This window comes from Hyperoodon ampullatus, assembly GCF_949752795.1.
Source record: "Hyperoodon ampullatus genome assembly, chromosome: 8".
In the NCBI taxonomy this organism is placed as follows: Eukaryota; Metazoa; Chordata; class Mammalia; order Artiodactyla; family Ziphiidae; genus Hyperoodon; species Hyperoodon ampullatus.
In genome coordinates, this window is record NC_136921.1 from 19,582,885 (window position 1) to 19,600,601 (window position 17,717).

Below are 17,717 nucleotides of genomic sequence, written 5' to 3' on the forward strand. Positions count from 1 at the left end.
GTCTACTCCCTGTAGGAATGAGAAGGCTACTTACTCTCTCTGAGCCTCAGTGGCCTCATCTATAAAATGGAAACGCTGATTATACCCACCTTGTTGGTTTGCTACAAGGGCAGAGTATGTGCCTAAAGATTCCAGCTTGGAGGACTGCTCCACAAATGTCATCCCCCCAGCACTGACCAGCCCAGAACAGAGACCTGCCCTGGGAGCTCAATCCACCTCCCCCAGTCGAATCCCCCAACACTGCATCCCACTTCTCCTTCCATGAGCCGGAGAAGGTCCTTCCTTGAGATTCTGTGAGGTTGGGGGAGGAGGAAGTAGCTGAGGGAGGCTGGAAGGCCAGACCCTGGGTTCCTTTTTCTGGAAGAGGAGGCCAAGTTGCTTAGCAACACAGCAGAAGTTGTCAGGGAGGCTCCATGCAGGGCTCTCCTTTATCATCCTGCAACATGGAGAGATCTGGGGGTACACTAGATGGGGAGATGAGTGGGGAAAGTAGGGAAGGGTCCCAGGCTCTGATGGTAACCTCTGGGCTTCATTCTCCTTTCCTATGATCACCTTCCCAATTCTCCAACTCTTTCCCCTTGGTTTTCTACCTTTGACACACAGAGACAGAGAGACAAGTTCTAGGGTCCATCCTGTACACACATCTGTCCATTGGCCATGTCCATAACCATGTGCCTAAGGGCCAGATTCAGGACCACCTTATATGTATACTGTGCTTTACAGTTTACAAAGCACATCCATATATGTGATTTCACCATATACAACAGCCTCTTTAATTCCTGTATGACAGACGAGGGAAAAAAGTCTGAAGGTCCCACTGTGAGGAAAGAGCAGGGCCCAGATTTGCTGCAAATCTCAGTATATTTCCACTACATATTGTAGCATGGATGTCAGTACAGGCTTTGGCATAATGCCGTGCCTGCTATTCCATGTCCTCACAGTTTGAAGATTCTTCATGCCTAGTGTCCTAAGGTGCCCCCAAGATGCACCTTTCTCCACCCTTCATCACAAAGCAGGTGAGATGAGGAGGCAGGTTCAGCTGTTCTTCCCTGCTGGGGCAGGGGGATCCCTGGAGTGGGGAGTCCCAAGAGAGGCCTGGTCTCCTGGCCCAAATGCCTAGACTCGGGCTTCCCTGGTGGCGCAGTGGTTGAGAATCTGCCTGCCAATGCAGGGGACACGGGTTCGAGCCCTGGTCTGGGAAGGTCCCACATGCTGCGTAGCAACTGGGCCCGTGAGCCACGGCTACTGAGCCTGCGTGTCTGGAGCCTGTGCTCCGCAGCAAGAGAGGCTGCGGCAGTGAGAGGCCCGCGCACCGTGATGAAGAGTGGCCCCCGCTCGATGCAACTAGAGAAAGCCCTCGCACAGAAATGAAGACCCAACACAGCCAAAAGAATAAATAAATAACTAAATAAATAAATTTTTTAAAAAAATGCCTAGACTCAGGAATGCTGCTGTGCTGGGCCAGGCTGGCACAAGTATCTACCACCAGCAGCTGAAGCAAGTCCCCTGGCTGGCATCCCAGAAAGAGGCACGTGGGTCCCACTAGGGCCGAGGACTGGCAGCAAGGAGTAAACACATGTCACCCAGGTCACAGATTGCTCATGGGAGGCCCAGACCTCTAGGGCTCCCTACTGCCTCAGGGGCCAGCAGAGCTGGTAAGAGCAGCTTAGGACTCCATTCTGGACTTTGTCTTGGTCCCTTAATCCCTCTGTCAAAATTTATTAATAGTCTGACTACCACAGCAATGGTAGTTACCCCAACAAAAATAATATTGTCATTCTTATTATAGCCATTTGATAAGACATCACAAATCTGAGATTCTTGTTTCCATCTGAAAGATGAGAAAACTGAAATTCAGAGAGGTTGAATAACTGTCTTAGAGCAACAGCTAGTAAATATAGAGTAGGGACTCAAACCTCTGACTCCTAGTCTTTTGTTCTGTACATCACATCACACTGCCTTTAAATGTCAGGGGAACAAAGGAGTCCCAGAGGGACATTCAGCCACCCTATCCTCTATCCCCAAATTGCACATGCCCAGGACCTTGTAGGCCACATGGCTCAGCTGGTGTTTCACGTAGAACAGACAATTTGAATAATTATTTTGATTAAGGTTTTATCAACTTCCAAAAAATGATTTGAGATGACTTACTATATAACAGTATACACAAAACAGAATATTCAGTTTTAAAAGATAAAAAAGCAACTGGTGAAATATGAGAAGAATTCCCATAAGCCAGGGACAAGGCAAGGATGTCTTCTTTATCCTTTCTAACCTTGTCATCATTGCTACCACTGAACATTCTACTGGAGGTCCTAGTCAACACAATAAGACAAGAAACGTTATCTGTGTTACGCAAATATTGAAAAAGAAAAAGTCACAATGTCCTAGTTTGCAGACAATATGACTGCGTACCTAGAAAATCCAAGAGATTCAACAGGAAATCAATTAGAACTAATGATTCTAATGTTAACACACAAAAGGTTAACGCACAAGGTTACCACAAAAAAATTATGGTTTTTCCATAACTGTGTAGAAATAAGGAAAAGAATTGGGAATGACAGATTTACAAGAGCAATAAAAATATACTCCCAGGTAATCCTAATGAAAAACATGGGAAATATCTAAATGAAAACAAAAAACTATAAATCTTCACTAAGGAACAAAGAAGAAAACCAGACTAAATGGAACACTTAGCATGTTCCTGGGTGGAATGACTCAATATTGCAAAATGTCAGGCCTGTCCAAATTGATCTATAAAGTGATACAGTCCCAATCCAAGTCCCAAAGGAATTTTATGGAAATTGACAGGTTTGGCTTTAAAGTTCTTCTGGACTATGTATTTAAAAATAGCCAAGGCAGTTTTAGCAAAAGAACAATGTGCATACTGCAGAGCTACAGTTATTAAAGATATGGTTTGTCACAGCTATAGTCAAGTAGACCAATGGAACCCAGTAGAGCCTTGAAACAGACCCATGTATATGTGGAAATTTCATAAAAGATAGAGATGGCATTCACTGGAAGAAAAGCAAGACTGTTCAAAAGTTGGTGCAACCTTTACTCATTTTGGGAAAATAGTTATATCTCTACTTCTCACCACATACAAAAATAAATTCCAAAATAAATTAAAGAATGAAATAAAGACTCTATAAAAGTGCCAAAACAAAATTAAAAAATGAAACAAATCCTAATCTCCAAGCCCAGCATAAAACAAGAACATTCAGAAAGAGAGGAGAAATAGCAAACATCTGGGAGGAGTTGGTTACCACAGCTGTATCCTAAAGATATATATTTAATTGTATACTTATTGACAACCAAAGGCAAACATGGAAACTGTCACTATTTTAGTTCATTTATCCATTTCCCATTTATTGAGATCTACTAAGTGTCAGGCACCGTGCTAATTCTCATTGTTTAAAGAAAAGATATGAATAAGTTAGTGTGAAGAGGAAAATTTCCCCTGGCTTTATTGTTTGAATAAGGGACAATGGGTCTTCTTTCGCAGTTATGCAAAAGATAGAGAAGTATTCTTTAAACGGTCTTGGTCCTTGTAAGAGTGTATACATGTGTGTGCCCATGTGCATGTACTATACGTGTGCTGTGCATGTACACACACACACACACACACACACACACACGCCTGCTGGGATAGATAGGTGTCTCACTTCCATTGTCCATCAAGGGACATTCTCAAATCCTAGGGATTTGGAAATAGCTTGAGGAGAGGGAAGGGAATAAAGAGACTTTGGAGACATGTGAAAGGAGGGCAGGGCAGTAGATATATGTTTCTCCCTTTCCAGCTTTTCCAGACACTCACTGCCAAGCCTCACTTTTTTCCTTTTCGGCTGTGCCGCGCAGCTTGCAGGATTGCAGGATTTTAGTTCCCCAACCAGGAATCAAACCCCAGCCTGTAGCAATGAAAGAACTGAGTCCTAACCACTGGACCACCAGGGAATTCCCCCTTCCTTTCATTTTTTTTTTCCTTCTTTCTTTTTATCTCTTTTTCTTTCTTTAAAATTTTCCTTCTTTTTTTTGTAGGTAATGACAATAGTTTAATTTATTGTACTTAACTAAAAAGCTCAGAAAAGAATTAAGAAGAGATCATTAATTAAAGGTGATCATTTAAAATCACACCACTGAGGTGGATGGACCTAGAGTCTGTCATACAGAGTGAAGTAAGTCAGAAAGAGAAAAACAAATACCGTATGCTAACACATATATATGTGGAATCTTAAAAAAAAAAAAAAAAAGGTCATGAAGAACCTAGGGGCAAGATGGGAATAAAGACGCAGACCTACTAGAGAATGGACTTGAGGACACAGGGAGGGGGAAGGGTAAGCTGGGACAAAGTGAAAGAGTGGTAGTGTATATATGGACATATATACACTACCAAATGTAAAATTGATAGCTAGTGGGAAGCAGCCGCATAGCACAGGGAGATCAGCTCGGTGCTTTGTGACCAGCTAGAAGGGTGGGATAGGGAGAGTGGGAGGGAGGGAGACGCAAGAGGGAAGAGATATGGGGATATAGGTATAAGTATAACTGATTCACTTTGTTATAAAGCAGAAACTAACCATTGTAAAGCAATTATACTCCAATAAAAACGTTAATAAAATAAAATAAAATAAAATGCCACCACTTAGTGAGAACAACCATTAACATTTTATTAAACATCCTAAAAGTTTGTGTTGCTGCATACACACACACACACACACACACACACATACACACACACACAGATTCAGTATATATCTATAGTGACTGCTTACTCAGGTGCAGGGAATCTAGCAATGAACAAGATAGGCCTTTTATTGACAGGATACAAAATAAATAACAAAAAATTATCAGGTGGGGACAAATGTCGTGGAGAAATCCATCAGGGGTGTGTGATGAAGGGTGACTGTGGGGCAGGCTGAGATGAATTCATCAGGAAGAGGTGGCTGTTAAATCGAGATCTGAATGACAGGAAGAGGACAGCTATTTAAAGACCTCTCTCTCCTTACAAAAATGGAACCACATTATATTGTTTTCAACCCGCTATTTTCACTTTGTCATGGTCATTTTTAATATAGATTAGTGTATCATTTTTAGTGGTACATAATAGCCCAAAGAATATTGATTTGTCTCAATTTACTTAATCTCCTACTGATGCATCCGAAGTTTTATTATTATAAACAATGTTATGATAAGTATCCTTGCGTCAGGTCTTTTCCCAATTATCTCCTCAGGGCAAATTTCTGGAAATGTGGTGGTTGGGACTAAGAGTTTACTGCCTTCCACAGTTTGATCCATAGCCAAGTAGCTCTGAAAAAAGACTCCACTAACATATATGTCTACAGCAGTGTGAGAAAGTGCACATTTCCCCATGTTTTTATCATGGTTGGGATTTTCCATTTTTATAATCTTTGCTGGTATAAGAGATGCAATATCCCACTACAGTTTTGACTTGAATTTCTTTGGTCAAGAGTAAAGTCAAGGGCTTCCCTGGTGGCGCAGTGGTTGAGAGTCCGCATCGCACACGGGTTCGTGCCCCGGTCAGGGAGGATCCCACATGCCGTGGAGCGGCTGGGCCTGTGAGCCATGGCCGCTGAGCCTGTGCGTCCGGAGCCTGTGCTCCGCAACGGGGAGAGGCCACGACAGTGAGAGGCCCGCATACCACAAAAAATAAAAATAAAAAAAGAGTGAAGTCATCAAGTATCTTTTTATGTGTTTATTGATTATTTACATTTTTGTGTGAAGTTCTCTTCACAGTTTTAACTAATTTTCTATGGAAAATATATTGTGTTGCAAATATGTTCTCTCATCTTGTCATTTGTTTTTCAATCTTGTTTATGGTTGTTCTTTTTCTCTATTTCTCTAATATTCAAAAGCTTAAATGGAGTCAGATGAATCAATCTTTTTCTTTAAGCTCTCTCTATCTCTAAAAAGATGTTCTCTACTCAACCCAAGATGCAATACTACTACTACTACTAATAATAATAATAATACAGGTACTCTTTGAGTATTTTTATTTAATATTTGACTACTGTCACATACTAATTACTATTTTCTAATTATGCAGATAACATACTAATACATTTTTATTGTAAAAAAATTAAATACCACAGATAAGGCAAAAGTTCCCTAGACAACATCAATCCCAGTTCCTTCCCAGAAGTCATTTAAGAGTAATGTGTATCTTTCTTAAGCTTCTATTATCCATACACACACACACACAAATTATAGTTTGATTTGTTTTGCTTTTGCATAAATGATATTGTACTCTGTGTGTTGTTATGCAACTTCTAATGATACTACATGTTTTGGAGATCTTTCATGTCAGTATAATACATACAGTCCAATCCACTTTTTTAAACTGAATACTGTAGTATTTAGTAATTTGAATGTATCAAAGTTTTTAAAATTTCTAACCTATTGGTGGATATTTAGGTTGATTTCAATTTATCTTTCTCTAAACAATAATACAATAAAAAAATCGTTATCATGTCTCTTTATATGTTTAAGTATTTCTCTAGGGTCAATACCAGAAACTGGAATTCCAGAGTAGAAAAGTATGTGCATTTAGATTTCTAACAGATACTTTCAAATTGTTCTCTCTTCTAACACTTTTATAGTTTTTTTTCTTTAAGTCTTTTTAATCAATTTGGAACTTATTTGGGGGTAAAGAATCAGGAAGTATTGAATTTTTTCTTCATATAAATGACTATCCAGTTGTTCCAAAACCATTTACTGACTAATCCATCTTTTCCCAGTGGATTTGAAATGGTGCCTTTATCATATATTAAATTCCCACGTATGCCAGAGTTTAGTTTTGGATTATCTATTCTGTTCTATTGATATGTCTATTCCTGTATCAGTGCCTTATGTTTTAGCTACCTTAGCTCTATAGTAAATTTTAATATCTGGTAGGGCAAGCCTTCCATCATTACTCTTCTTTCTTATACTTTTCTTGATATTCTGTGTTTTTCTGGGATAATATGTAAATTATTTTTTAAAAGGAGGAAAATGTAGAAAGGTTATAAAGAAATACGTCTTTCCCTATTTACATTGTTCAACACCCCTCCATCCTTTTAGGTTGTCATGTATAAAAATGCACACAGAGAGACTAATTTTATATTTTATGGGCTTGAAGCTAAATATCCGTCATAGGACACTATGATTAAGGGGTATAAAGTAATGGGGGTGGGGGGAAAGTCGTAAAAGGGGAGTAACTACGGTGCGCAGTATCGCCAAGTAGAAAGAGAACTTGGGAGCAGCTAATTGCTAAATAAATAGAATCCAGGGGAAAAGAAACCCCCTGAAGGCCCAAACGGGATTGGGAGAATTTTAAGCCAGAAACTAAGAGGTTAAACCTGAATGCCCAGAAAAAAAATCAAGGTTGAATGCTGGAGTAAAACGTCAGTCAGCCAGCCTGCAAGTGAAAAAGAGAGACTGCTTCTAAAAACCTCATCAGTGTATTAAACTCAGGTCAAAGGAACTTGAATCCTGAGACTGTGCTCTGCAGTTTATCTATCTTATACCCAATCTTTCATCACACTGAACTAAAACTATTTTTCTATCCCTCAATTACACACCTAACGTGTGTGGGTATAGATGACCTTCTTGTTGGATGTCTGGCAAGGTGCTGAAAGGAAAGGTAATGGTCTTAATAAAGGCCTTTAAAGTGTTAACTCCCGCTGTCTTGAGGCCACTCATGGTAAGTGTTGTTTACGATGTATGAAGGGGTCAGGAGTAGCACTTAAAGTGGGGCACATTAAGAAGGTCAGGCCCCCAAACCTGGCTGCCAGATGTCCCTGGTCATGGTGGCATGGTCGGAGGGGCTGCTTTGGCAGCCTCTGTAGTAGAAATCTTCTGGAGATGCCCATCTGGGTGCCTGAGGCAGAGTCCCAGTGGGTAGAGGCTACAGGATGTCCCCTTGGATACTACTGCCAGATTCTCTGGTTGCTGGGCACCGTGCCTGGCAGGCAAAGCAGTTACCATGACAACCACTCCACACACACACACACACACACACACACACACACACACACACACACGTCTGCGATATTTGGTATTTCTCCCTTCCCGTTAAGTGCCAACGTATTCCAGGGTTCCAGAGACAGGCAAACATAGCTCTCAGGACAGAATGTCTTCTGCTCCAGGAAGTGGGGGAGGGAAGGAAAGTGGAGATGTGTACATGTTATGATTGAATGAAACTTCATCAGTATAAATGCATATGTACCTGCTTCTGTGTTAAAATGTGTTGTATATCAATGTATGTATCATGCAAATGGTCAGATCACCATTCATCTGCCCATTTGCTTTCCTGCTTCCCTCCCCTCTCTGCTGTCCCCGTGTTGGGAGAGTCACCCCTGCCCTTTGCTGAGGGGAAATGATGAGTCATGGCTCCAGCTGGGTTTCTGTCTCCTATCCTCCATCTCCATTCTTTCCTCAGTCCATCCCTCCCTCATCCCTGCTGGACCCTCTCTAAAGCTCTGGGCCCTCTTCACCACCTCCCTCCTAGGCCTGGACTCACTTTCCCAGAGGCTCACTTCTGGGCAATAAAGAGAAGGCACTTCACTCTGTTTTTGCATTTACTCCCTGCTCACTTTGCCTTCTCAGAAGACTGTTCTGAGTCCTCCTCCTTATGACTGCCTTCTCCCTGATAAAACAGGAGTCTGACCAAGTTTGACCCAGGAGGCTAATTCTTCCATGTATTCATGCTGATCCTCCTCCAGTCCCTCACCCCCTAATCGGATTACGGCAGTGTTTCATGCCTTGGGCCATGGCAAGGAAAGTGCGATTTAATTTGACATCGCGCACTGAGGCTTTTTTCTCATTCTAGCTCTCCAAGTGCCAGACCACAGGTTCTTGGAGGCGCGCGCGCGTGTGTGTGCGTGCGCGCGCGAGAGCAGTAGCAGAAGGGTGTTGAGTATATGCATTCAGGGGCAGAATCTAGAGGCCCCTCCCTCCAAGGGCAGGATGTTTGGGGGTCTCTGTAGGTTCTCGGGTCTCTTTCCCATCCCCATTAGGCTCTTCTAACACAGAAATCCCAATCAAATAGTCTTGCTAACTAGTTCCAAATAAGGCGGACCAGGATTGCTCTCCTCCCCAACCGCCCTGCCAGAGGTGAGAGAGTGGAAAGGTGGCCCCGCCCGCTCAATCTAGTTACTATGGCGACAGCCCCGGGGTGACCCGAGTGCTCCGCCCTCTCTCCTCCCAAACCTAGAAAGATGACGGCACCGCGCTGACTGCGCCAAATTCCAGCCAATGGGCGGCTGCTCCCGCCTTCCCTTCCGCCAGCTCTCCCCACCTCCCCCCGGGAACGCGATTCACAAATCTGGACTGGGGATTTCCGGCTCCAGGGCGGGTGAAAGGGCGCTGGGCGGAGGCCGGGGGAGAGTTGAGGTCTGTCCTCCTAGGAGGGCAAGTAGAAGCCGGCATTCCTGGGTTCTTGGCCCAGACTCCTGTAACCTGACACCAGAAATGGATCACACCCTACTCCCAAATTATCCGGAAAACCTAACTGAGGCCGAGTCTGCAAATCCTCCTGCCCCTGCAAGCCCTCACCCAGCCCGAGCGCGCCCGTCAGTACCACGGACAGCGAACCATGACCTTTTCTTGGCGGGTCGCGCCCGCTTCTCTCTCCGAATCCTTCGGAGGTCTCCTTGGAGACCAGGGTCAGAGACGCCACCGCTCCAATGGAGCCAGGCCTCCTTGGGCCAATGAAATAGTGAATGGGGCGCTTAGCTATGTGGTTAAGAAGGCAATGGGGACCAAAGAGGAATTTCAGACCAAAGAGGAATTTCAGGCCAAATAGCTTATTTTTCTTCTTTCAACCCCAAAGAATGGCTCCTGTCTTCCAGGCTGCCTGTGTACTAGCATCCCTGGGGACAAAGGGCCAGGGCTGAATCTCAAACAGGGTTGGACCTCCCAAAGCTGCCCTGGGTGGGCGTGTGACTGAAACAGCCTTGAAGCAGCCCTATGGGTGGGCGGAAGCGTATGGGGCTAAGTGTGGCATTCAGGCCCCACCTGAGAGTGGTGAAGACAGACTTAGGCCTGACTGGACTCTTGACAGGATGAATGGTAGGGAGAGATGGAGGAGGAAGAGAAAAGCAGCAACAATAACTAGCTGGTGACCGCCTGGAGGGGTGGGATGGGGAGGGTGGGAGGGAGGGAGATGCATGAGGGAAGGGATGTGGGAACAGATGTATATGTATGACTGATTCACTTTGTTATAAGGCAGAAACTAATAAAAAAATTAAAAAAATAAAAATAAATTAAAAAAAACAATAACTAGCTGGTGCTGCCTCAGTGAGCCACTCTGTAAAAGGGGAACAACTTCTGACGTCCTCATCACTTATTCCCTAAATGGCCTGGGCATTAATGAGTAGGTAGGTCAGAAAAGATGAAGGCGGGGGTGGGGTGGGGGCAGGGGCGTAGGGATTCAGCTTCATCACCAGGCCCCATTCTGTGGCTCCCTCACTTTACTCTCTGTAAAATGGAAGCCACTGGGGGGAGGGGGAAGGAAGACAGTAGCAGTTCTCAGGGACTCGACCTTCCGCACTAGACCCATGGGGGCCCTCCTGCCCTGCCTGTGACAGTTCCACTCCCGTTCCCTCCCTCCCAGGGCCCAAAAAAAGGCTGGCGCAAAAACATCTGCAGGCGCTTCCAGCGCTTTATAGTTCTCTCCCGGACAGAAGGACAGACAGACAATGCGGCCCGCACCGTCGGCCCGCATCATTGGCACCTTGGACACGGCACCAGGTCCAACCCAGTCCCTGGTACCCTCTCGGGAGAATTCTGGTCCGGCCTCAGATCAGCACCTCAGACAGCTCCCGGCCCAACCCGCCCCTCCCCCCTCCCTCCGGAAACAACCAAATAAATTAAAAGGAGTGGGGGTGGAGGGGGAAACAAAAACACCTAAGGATAAGGAAGAGGTGTGCCCCTCCCTCAGAGTAAGAAGAGCTTTCTGTCTCCTCTCACCCTTCGGCCGAGGCGCCGCCGCCGCCGCCAGGGTGACCTCCTAGGTTCATTTTTTCCCCAAACCTCAGTCTCCGGAAGCTGGCATCCCCCTCCCCCCATCTCCCGGCATGCAACACGTTGGAAAAAGTAGGGAGAGGTGGTTGGGGGTGGGGTGAAGGACCATCCTGGTGGTTGTCTGGGCTCCTGGGGCTGCAGTTTCTCGCAGTACCTCAGCCGATCCAAATCAAGAACTAATATTCCCTTTGGTCTGGGGAGCAGAGTACGGGGGCTCAGTTGGGGGAAGAAATGCAAGCTAACACAGGCGGAGGGGGGAAGGCATACAGGAGGGAAGATGGTGACACATGCCAGGAGCGAGGAAAAAGAAAAGAAGGGGAGATGGGGACACAGGTGCAGAAATAGAAACGGGGCAATGAGAGATAGGTAGGGGGTAAGATGGAGACGGAAATACACAAGGAATGGAAAATGGAAAGGCAAGGAGGAAGTTGGGAAGGCAGAAGATGAAGGAAGGAGGGAAGGTGAAACTACAGGAAGGAGATGAAGAAATGGACAAATCCGAGGGAGATGGACTTACAGACACACAGAGAAGGGAAGGGGGAGACCCGGGTAGAATTGGAGAGATGGGGGTGCAGACAGATAGAAAGGGTGAGGTTAGGGGGTTCCCCTCCCGCGCTCATCTCCCACCCCCACCCTGCGCCCAGCAAATCCAGACGCCGCGGCCTCTGGCATCCTGGCCTCCACCTTCCCCTGCGGGACAGGGGCGGCTCCTCCTCCGGCCACGGCGCGGAGCGGCGGTAACAGCGGCGGCGGCTTGATGGTCCCAGGGGCTCCGAGTGTGTGTCAGGGGTTGGGGCGGGGGGTGGGTGCGGCCCTTGGGTATCCCTAGCGGTCCAGGTTCATAGTCCAGTGCTTGGCTCCAGTCGCGCAGCTGTCCCTGGCGGCCGAGGAGGAGGAGGCCGCGGGCGCTCCCCCGCTGGGAGGACCCCCGGCGCCGGCAGCGGCCTCGCCCTCGTTCTTGAGGTCTTGGAAGACCTGCGTGAAGAAGTGGGGGTCGGCGTTGAGCCGCAGCATCTGCGGACTGAGCCGCTGGATGAGGCGCAGGCAGCGTTGCCAGAAGCGCTCCTTGTCGGGCTCCACGAGGAAGGGCTTGAGCGGGTAGGAGATCTCGTTGCCCATGTAGGAGTAGGCGAGGTAGAGGCAGGTGAGGAAGGCAGCCTGCAGCTCGGCGGCCGACGCCAGCTCATCCCCGCGCAGCGACTCGCGGCACAGCAGGTACACGAACACCAGGTTGGCGGGCGTAATGAAGGCCTGGTCTTGCCAGCCCTGCAGCAGCAGCGAGCGGTCCACTCCGCGGAACCAGCCCACCAGCTCGCCTGGGCTTAGCTCCTTGAGACGGTAGCAGCGTCGGCACACGAAGTCGCCCAGGCAGCGCAGCAGCTCCCCCGTAGACGCCTGCACGATGACCCGCCGCGGAGAGCCTCCAGGTACCGGCGGCGCCGCCTGCGGGGCTGGGGGCGGCGGCGGCGGCGGTTTTCCTCCGCCGGAGCCTGGAGGTGGGGCGACAGCGCTGCCCCCCGACGGCGGCTCGCAGGTGGCGGCGGCCGCGGGCACGGTGGGCACGGGCACCGCCAGGGGCTTGGCGGCGCCGCCGCCGTCGGGGGGGTCCCGACCCTTGCGGAGAAGGTTCTCGCGGTTGCGTTGCTGGACCAGGGAGTCGGCGCCGGTGGACGCCGGCTTGGGCGTCACCTTCTTGCTGCCTTTCTTCTTCTTGGCAGACGCGGCCACCAGACGCTTCCAGGTGAGGGCCGAGATGAGCACGGACGGCCGCTTGAGCCGGCTCTCGCCTTTACCGCCCTTGCCTACTGGCGGCGCCCCGTATCCCCCCAGCGCCTCGTCTCCCGAGGGCGGCGCCTTCTTCTTCTCCTCGGGCAGCCCGCCGGGCCTCCGGCCCTTGGCCGAGGAGGCGGGGGAAAGAGACAGCACCGTGCCCATCCTGCAGAGCGGGGCCGGCGCCCGGGCCCCGGCGGGAACCGCGGGCGGCGCCGCTGCCCGCTGCTGCAGCCCCCGGGGACCCGGCGGTGGGGGCCCAGCCCCGGCCCGGGCGCGGGAACGGGCAGTCGAAGGTGCCTGCTCGGCTGCTCGGCGCCGGCTGCTCAGAGTCTCAGCTGCGCCAGCTGCAGCGTCAGCCCCACCCCTTGGGCCCCGTCTTCGCCGCGCCGCGCCCCGCCTCACGCAGCCAATCCTCGCCTGAGCTGCCCTCCTAACCGGCAGCTCCGCTGCCCAATAGAATCTCGCATGCCAATCTCAAGTCCCGCCCATCCCCCAACTCTGTCTCTGGCCCTTTCCCTTCACTGGAAAGGGGTAAGGAGGAGGAGGTGGCTGGTTCGAGGGCCTCCTCAGGGTCAGAGACGGTGGGGTGGGTGGGGTGGGTGGGGTGGGCGGGGGGGCTGCTCCCACCTAGCCCTCCAGGTCCTAGGGCCCCGAGTAAACTTGTTTTGATGCGCTGGATCGCGATAGCAGAGATGCCATGGGAACAGCCTCTCCCCCCTTTTGATTATGTGTTGGGGGGCAGCGTGAGCAGTGAGTGCCTTCATCAAGGGGCCCTGGCCCCAGCTGGGTCGCACTGCATCGGCTCGTCCAATCTAGCAGTCGGTTGATTCCCTCTTAGCTCTCCCCTCCATTCCCTCTACGAGGCCACCTGGGAGGGCTGCAGCAGGCACATTCTTGTTCTGCCTGTGACAGGGTGCTGGCTGGGCCCTGGCCTTCCTGAAGGTCACAAACCGCCTCCTTAGGGGTCCTTACTCTGGGGGGTGGCAAGACTCTCAGATTCGTCCCTGAGGCCACCGTTTGCCGACCTGATTCTCTGCTGCTGAGTCTGTGATGAGAGGCCATGAGCTCTGGTCCCTGGGCCACTGCTCTTGTGCTCTTTGCCCTCCCCCCACCCAAATCCCCTGATTCCACACCTGGGTGGATGATGGGTCCCTGGGAAAAGTCTGGAAATTGGTCTGCCCAGGCTCAGATAGCAGATGGGCCTCCTGTGAGAAGGGAGGCCCAGGAGCGTTGGTCCCACCTCCAGCCCAGCCTGGGTCCAGGCTGAGATGGGTTTTCACTGTTACATGCTCCCTTCCATTCAGGTCCTAGCTGTCCCCGTTCCCAGCTGCACTCTATTAGGCTGGATCCTGCCCATTTCTCTCTGGGTCTGTCTGTTCCCTCCTCGGCACCCACAAGGCCTTTGTCCTGGATTTGGTACTCTCTGGGCCTTACGTGCACCTCCTGAGCCCAGCTGGTTCTGGGCTGTTCTATCTGCCTTGTAGGACTGTAGAAGGCAGTCTGGCCTGCTCTCTGGCTCCCCAACACAGGAGGTCTTCTGGTTTCTTAAGTGGGCCTTGGAGGTAGGTATGGGTTTCATGGGGGAGAGAAGCCTTGGCCTATGGATTCAGCAGAATTCTCAGAATTGGCCCTGGAGTCACCTCCATGTTCCTCAGAGACCACCAAGACAGCTCCAGGGATCCACTGCTGTCAGGGTTGGTACATATGCATGTGTGTACCTAGTTCATTCCAGGGAGGCTATTCCAGAATCAGAGGCACCAGCTCTTCTCAGCTGTCCCACAGGCCCGCCCCTGTGGGGGCCTGTGGTCTAGCTGTATTGGTTCCCCACCTTTTACCACCGTACACCACCATACACAGGCCAGCTAGTACCCCTCCCTGACTCAGCGCCCGTCTGTACTTTCTCAGTGGGGTCTCTCCTGCTCCCTTAGATCTGATCTTTATTCTCTCACAGCTCAAGCTGACCTGCCCAACCTCTCATTCTCCCTATAGTTACAGAAGAATGTTCCCTCTTTTCAGCTTCTGTAATTGGCCCTACTTCCTCCTACAAGGCTCTCTGAGTCAGCCTTTATCTGACACCCAAGGAACAGTTGGCTCACCAGGAGTTAAGGACAGGCCCCATAGTGACTGAGGTGCACTGGCAGAGATACCGGGCACGTGGATCTGAATGGCACGTGGGTCCTCCCAGCTCTGATCCCAGGAGTCCCTCACTGACATAAGGCCTATCACTGGTGTCATTTAGGACAAGAGTCTATGCAGCACCCACACATGTCACCACCATGGTATCCCCACTCCAGGCCCAGCAGTGACCTCCTGTTGTCCTCTTAGAATTGAGAGTTCCCTCCTCTGCTTTGGGGTCCCCAAACCAGGTACCTTAAAAGACCTTACTGCCTCTTCTCACTCTTCAGCTTGCCCTGCCCCTCAGACCCTCTCTTTTTTTTTTTGCGGTACGCGGGCCTCTCACTGTTGTGGCCTCTCCCACTGCGGAGCACAGGCTCAGCGGCCATGGCTCATGGGCCCAGCCGCTCCGCGGCATGTGGGATCTTCCCGGACTGGGGCACGAACCCGTGTCCCCTGCATCGGCAGGCGGACTCTCAACCACTGTGCCACCAGGGAAGCCCAGACCCTCTCTCTTTGGCTGACATGCTCACCACCTTCCTAGTCTGGTTATACCTCTTGAAACTCTGAGCTCCTATCACTGTGCCAGGACCCTCCCTCAGACCACCAACCTGCCTTTGTCAAGCTCTTGAAATTGCATCTCTTCCAAGAAGCTTTTTTGGACTGATTGGGAGGGAACTGATGCCCCTTCTAACATCAATCTTTCTAACCTCTTCCCCCGCCAGCAGCAACTGCTACATAACAACTTAGTTAAGAGCTGGGCTCTGAGTTCCTAGTCAAAGATGTGTGAGATGAATATGGATGGAATTTTAAAGGACAAGCAGACAAAATAATAAAAACAAATCCATAAAGAGTGACGGCGTTTCTTTTACAAAAAATGCTGACAGAATTAAGGGAGGAGAGAGGGAGGTTATATCTCTCCAGGGTGGAGGCCAAGAGGGGTAAGCACAGTGAGACCAGAAAGGCGTCATGAGAAGGCAGGCTTTATGGAAGGATAGTGGACTGCCAAGGAATTCCCCTGAGGCCCATCTTTAAGGGAACATCCCCAGGCAATGCTGCTCAGACTCTTCTGCCCATTGGCTGTTTTTTTTTTTTTTTTTCTTTTTTCTTTTTCTTTTTTTCTGAGAGGTCACAGTCTAGGAGGCAGGAGTTTTAGCCCACAGCTTATAAACTGTATGACTTGGGGAAGTCATTTCAGTTCTCTGGGCCTCCCTTTCTTCATACCAAAATGCAGGAATTCTACATATTTTTATTACCAGACCAAAAAAAAAAAGAATATTGAAGAAATAATATCTTGGGATTGAACTTAAAAATGATTCCTAAAGCCTCTTCCAGTTCTATGGTTCTGATTCTAAATAAAATCTGCCCTAAGAATGTGTTTCACTTTGTAGCTCCAGCCCTGCCTGGTTCTCCCTAATCTGTTTCTGCCCGATGGGCTCAGTCTTGTGTGCACGGCATCCGGGTGAGGCCTGCCCTTCTGCAGTTCTACCCAGGAGATGAAGGGGAGGGGTGCTCAGGCTCTCAGCAACATAAACCTTCCTAGGTCCCTTCAAGCTTTAGGGGGCCTCTGAAAGGTGGTGAGGCAAAGGACAGGATGCCAAGATGGCCAAGTTCCAGGGTCCCCCCAGTAAACATCAAGGCCGGAGGTCCTAGAACTCAAGGTCATTGCATCCCATGTCTCCAGGGGGCCCCTATAAAGGAGGTGATGATAATGTAGCTTCTTAAAACAGCCAGAGTAGAGACTCAGCCTGGGCATCTGAATGCCTGGATCCTGCTATTCCCCTTCCCTGATTCAGTACTCCCACCCCAGGGTCTCAGCTCCTGAGGTGTGCAAAGGGAGAGGATATGCACCAGCCCTCCCTCCCTCTCTGGAGGACCTTACCCCAGGGGAGCTGGGGTGGGGAGGCAGTGGAGGGAGTAGAATCCCTCCCCAGGCAACAGTGGGGAGTGGAGAAAGGGGCTGAGGAGAGAGAAGAGATAAACTTGACAAAGGAGGTGCTGCTAGCCGCCAGGAGGGAGACCCCCATGTTCTCACACCTTTCCCTTTCCAGCAGGCCCCTTGCTAGGAGGACTTAATTGAGGAGCCCAAATATAGATTTTTTAGAACAGAAAATAGGGTTGATAAGCACAGTTGGGGGTGGTGCTCTGGGACAGGGAGAGAAAGGGACCAGTGCTGAGAGGCTGGAGGGCCCAGGATTAAGGGTCAGGGGAGGACAAGGGTGAGCCTGGGGCTCCTTTTCCTTGCCTTAGACTCTGATTCCTTCATAAAGCCTTGGTCTCCCTTCTGGGTTACTGATGCCAGCCCTCCCACATCCTCATACCTGGATATTTTCTCCCCACATCTCTGGCTCCTGCTTTCACCCCGCTTTGTTGCCCCCTGTGAACAGTTCTCTCTGCCCGATCCTTCCAGCTTTATTTCTCAATAAATATATACTCTCCAATAGCTTTCTCAGTTCTTCTTCTCCTGCCCCCATCACGCCCCTTTTTTGCCTCCTCCCTTTCACCCCCAACCCCAAGCCACAAGCATCTCTGTCTCTTCCCTGCCCCTGCTGGAGCCCAGCATAGCACTCCAGATGTAGGAGCAGATCAAGGAGGGCGGGGGTGGTGGCTGTTGCTTTTCTAGGATATTCTTAGCCTGTCTGGGGGCTGGAGCTGGAATCAGCGTTTCCATCTCAACCAGGCAGGTGGCTGCAGGAAAGCTGCCACTGCGGCTGGGTCTTCATCTACTTGTCTCTTTCCCTGTCTCTGTCCTCCTCTATCTCAATTCCACTCTGTGAGTCCTGCCTTCCCATCTCTGTGCCCTGGGATGG

General features: G+C 49.6%; 1 protein-coding gene across 1 annotated transcript; it reads right to left on the minus strand.

Moving 5' to 3' along the window:
* Positions 1 to 11,844: 11,844 nt before the first annotated feature.
* On the minus strand, positions 11,845 to 12,954 carry CDK5R2 (cyclin dependent kinase 5 regulatory subunit 2; the record flags this gene model as incomplete). The annotated part of the gene is made up of 1 exon (XM_079710361.1): positions 11,845 to 12,954. One exon carries the CDS (start codon positions 12,952 to 12,954, stop codon positions 11,845 to 11,847), a length of 1,110 nt encoding a protein of 369 aa, XP_079566487.1.
* Positions 12,955 to 17,717: the final 4,763 nt, after the last annotated feature.